Source organism: Nematolebias whitei, chromosome 3, assembly GCF_014905685.2.
Source record: "Nematolebias whitei isolate Nwh7 chromosome 3, NemWhi1, whole genome shotgun sequence".
NCBI classification, from domain to species: Eukaryota; Metazoa; Chordata; class Actinopteri; order Cyprinodontiformes; family Rivulidae; genus Nematolebias; species Nematolebias whitei.
This window is the reverse complement of record NC_056500.1, coordinates 37647623-37650849: the sequence shown is the minus strand read 5'-3', so window position 1 is coordinate 37650849 and position 3227 is coordinate 37647623. Positions and strand designations below refer to the sequence as shown.

General features: G+C 35.1%; 1 protein-coding gene across 1 annotated transcript in view; it reads left to right on the top strand.

Annotated features, from left to right (window-relative positions):
• The window catches only part of LOC119407501 (mucin-2), a gene marked incomplete in the record, with an annotated part of 16519 nt that overhangs the window by 8425 nt on the left and 4867 nt on the right, over window positions 1-3227 (top strand). Inside the window, 6 exon segments of the mRNA XM_037674325.1 lie at window positions 621-744; window positions 855-989; window positions 1212-1444; window positions 1869-1933; window positions 2256-2416; window positions 2510-2581. Coding sequence (XP_037530253.1) covers window positions 621-744; window positions 855-989; window positions 1212-1444; window positions 1869-1933; window positions 2256-2416; window positions 2510-2581 — 790 coding nt within the window.

Genomic DNA, 3227 nt, shown 5'->3' with positions numbered 1-3227 from the left:
GCAACACACCAACACCACCTGCAAACACTACAGGTTTTAACTTTTTTACCACAGTCAAAATGTTTCTGTATTTCTTTCTGTAGTATTGTCACAGAAATTCTGCTCTGTATTTTATCTTTGTTATTTTAACTCAGTCTTGTGCACTCATAAGTATATAAAACTGTTATATAGATGCTGTCTTCAAAACAGTATCAACTTTACCACCACTCAAAATAACTTCAGGGCGTATGAATGAATTCTTATCTTATCATTCCAGCAGTTGGTGGGACATTGCAAACACCAATGGTCAACTTGACCTCACCACATGTTACCATGACTCCCTTGCCCGTTAACTCCCTTCCACCATCTGTCAATGGCAGCACGCCATCATCACCTGCAACAACTACAGGTTTTAATTTTTTTGAAACAGTCAACATGTACATGTATTTCTTTCTGTAGTATTGTCACAGAAATTTTGCAATGGGTTTTACCTTTGTCATTTTAACTCAACTTTTTGCACCCTTATACGTATAGAAAATTGTATTTAGATGTTGTTTCCAACAATGCATCAACTTTACCACCACTCAAAATAACTTGAAGGCTTATGAATGAATTTTCATCTCATCATTCCAGCAATTGGCGGGACATTGCAAACACAGGTCAACAACTTAACCTCACCACATGTTACTGTGACTCCTCTGCCGGTTAACTCCCTTCCACCATCTGTCAATGGCAGCACACCAACACCACCTGTAATAAATACAGGTATTAGTTTTTCTGCTGAGAGGCAGCAGCTCTACCAGTTGTGCCACCGTGCTGCCCACTGACTGTTGATTTTCTGTTAATTTGTAAAATGTATGTTTTGTTTTTTTCAGGCAATGCAACCATGCCACCAGTGTCATCGGTCAACACAGGCTTACCGCCAGTCACTAACGTAGCTTCACCACCTTCCACTATTCCCACACAACCAGCCAACGTAACTTCTCCACAATCACTCACCCCCGTGCCTGGTAATGCAACTTCTGTTATTGTCAATACAGCATGTACTAACACATTTTTGTTTCATACTAACAACATTTACAATTTGTCAGGAAACTGCCATTCTCAGATTAAAATGATAAACCTAGATACTTTTTCAACTCTATACTTTAGAAAGCTTACCTAAAATCCATGTATATTACTGAATAACATTAAATGAACTTCACGAATTAACTTAACATTTTTATTTTTAGGTAGTGCAAGCTCTCCTTTTATAACTTTACCATCAGCACCACCAACAATCGCTTCTACAACTACAACGACAACTACACCTCCAACTACACCTCCAACTACTACTACAACACCTGCACCTCCACCAGAGCCTAAAATCAAGCTAGGATTTAAAGTGCAGGAAGAATTTAAACCAGCTTTTGCAAACAAATCTACACCAGAGTACAAGGATTTGGAGAAAACAATGACCACACAAGTAAGTTCGATTTTTTTATTCTCTTTTATTTTCTTTGTTTTTTTCTTTTCTATTTGTTTGCAATTAAAGTCCTTAGAAGTTTATATATAAAACTGAAAGCTGCTATAACAGATACATTCAAAAGGTTTCAAGGGGGGGGTTTCATTGGATGTAAATCTGGTTACAATGCTAAAAAAAAACATTAGTACTGCATTTACATAAAATTTAAAAAATGTTATTTGATATAGGATCTTGACAAGGAGATGCTAATGTGTTAAAGATGAATGAAATTATGACCTATAGTTAATGAAAAAGAGCAATTTATTGTAGAAACAAAAACACTGCTATGATTGAAGAGGGTAGAAGCATCAGTAGAGGCATAAGAACATTGATTTAAGCAAAATTCTATTAACGTAAATTTTTCTTTTTGTGAAACTCCTTACAGCTCAACAACGTCTACAGAACCAAGTATGGGGAGCATTTTAATAGAACTGAAATCAAAGAATTCAGGTATGAATAATGTCGTTTTTTTAATTTTTATACAGCTGATTACATTATATGTGCAAAGTATTCTTTGATCATTTGCATCCATGAAGAAAAATGCTATTCTTTCCTTAATTTGTCTGCCACAATATTGTTAATCATACAGTGTATTTATGTTGTGTGAATACTGCTTAAATGTTGTTGTTTTTTCTTGTTACTTAGCAACTTCAACCTGTTGTGAAATTTTAGTTTAGGAACAGTAGCTACAACTACATTAATAAAAAAAATAAAAAAAATATATAAAATATATTCAAATAGATAAATGAAAAGTCTAAACTTTCTGTTGCAGACAAGGATCCATTGAGGTAGATGCTGAGCTGATATTCAATACTGATAATAATAACACAGCAGCCCCAAATGCCAGCGATGTGTCGGCAACATTGGTCAATGCTACTGCCTACGACTCGAATTTCACCCTCAGTGTCAACACATCCACTATTTCTGCAGAAGGTAAAGCTTTGTGTCAATTACAAAACCAACATAATCAATATAAATCTGAATACTAACAGAACCACTAATTTAATATTTTTTTTATTTTTTTAGTTGTCATACCACCAACTCAAGCACCAACTACAACTACAGTTCCAACAACAGGGAATTCAACTCCTTTAACAGGTATTTTCATGACAGAAGCACTTAAAATGTTTGTAATTTTTACTTTTTCGTGTAAAACATCAAGTTTGTATTTAATATATTAATCAAATAATAAACTAAAACACAACCCATCAGTGGAATGAGCTCACCACAACAAATAAGCTACCACTAGATGCAACTTCTCCACATCAGTGCAGTTTCACCAGCAGGAATACAGACCTCACCAATACACAACACAACTTTGTTGTTTGCAGAAATAGCATTACCACAACCTCACCAACACTCAGCACCACCACTTTGGCACTTTTTCGTGCAACTTTACTAAGAATCAATTTAAGTATCTCACATTTGATCAGCACAAACTCACCACAAGAAAATGTAACATCACTACGTATAAGTACAATGTCGCGACTGGAAAGCTTTAGCTCAAATCAATTTAAGGCAACTGCACCAACATTGACAGTGATATTTTTGAGAGGAAAAATTACCTACAACAAACTGATTAAACATAATTTGACCATCAGTTACAAATATCTCACATAAATGCAACATCTGTAACAATCAACATGATGTAAACTATATCCACAACTTCCAGTCAACATAACTTCACCTCCACTCATTGCAACTTCTCCTCCACTCATTGCAACTTCACCAGCCATCAACATGA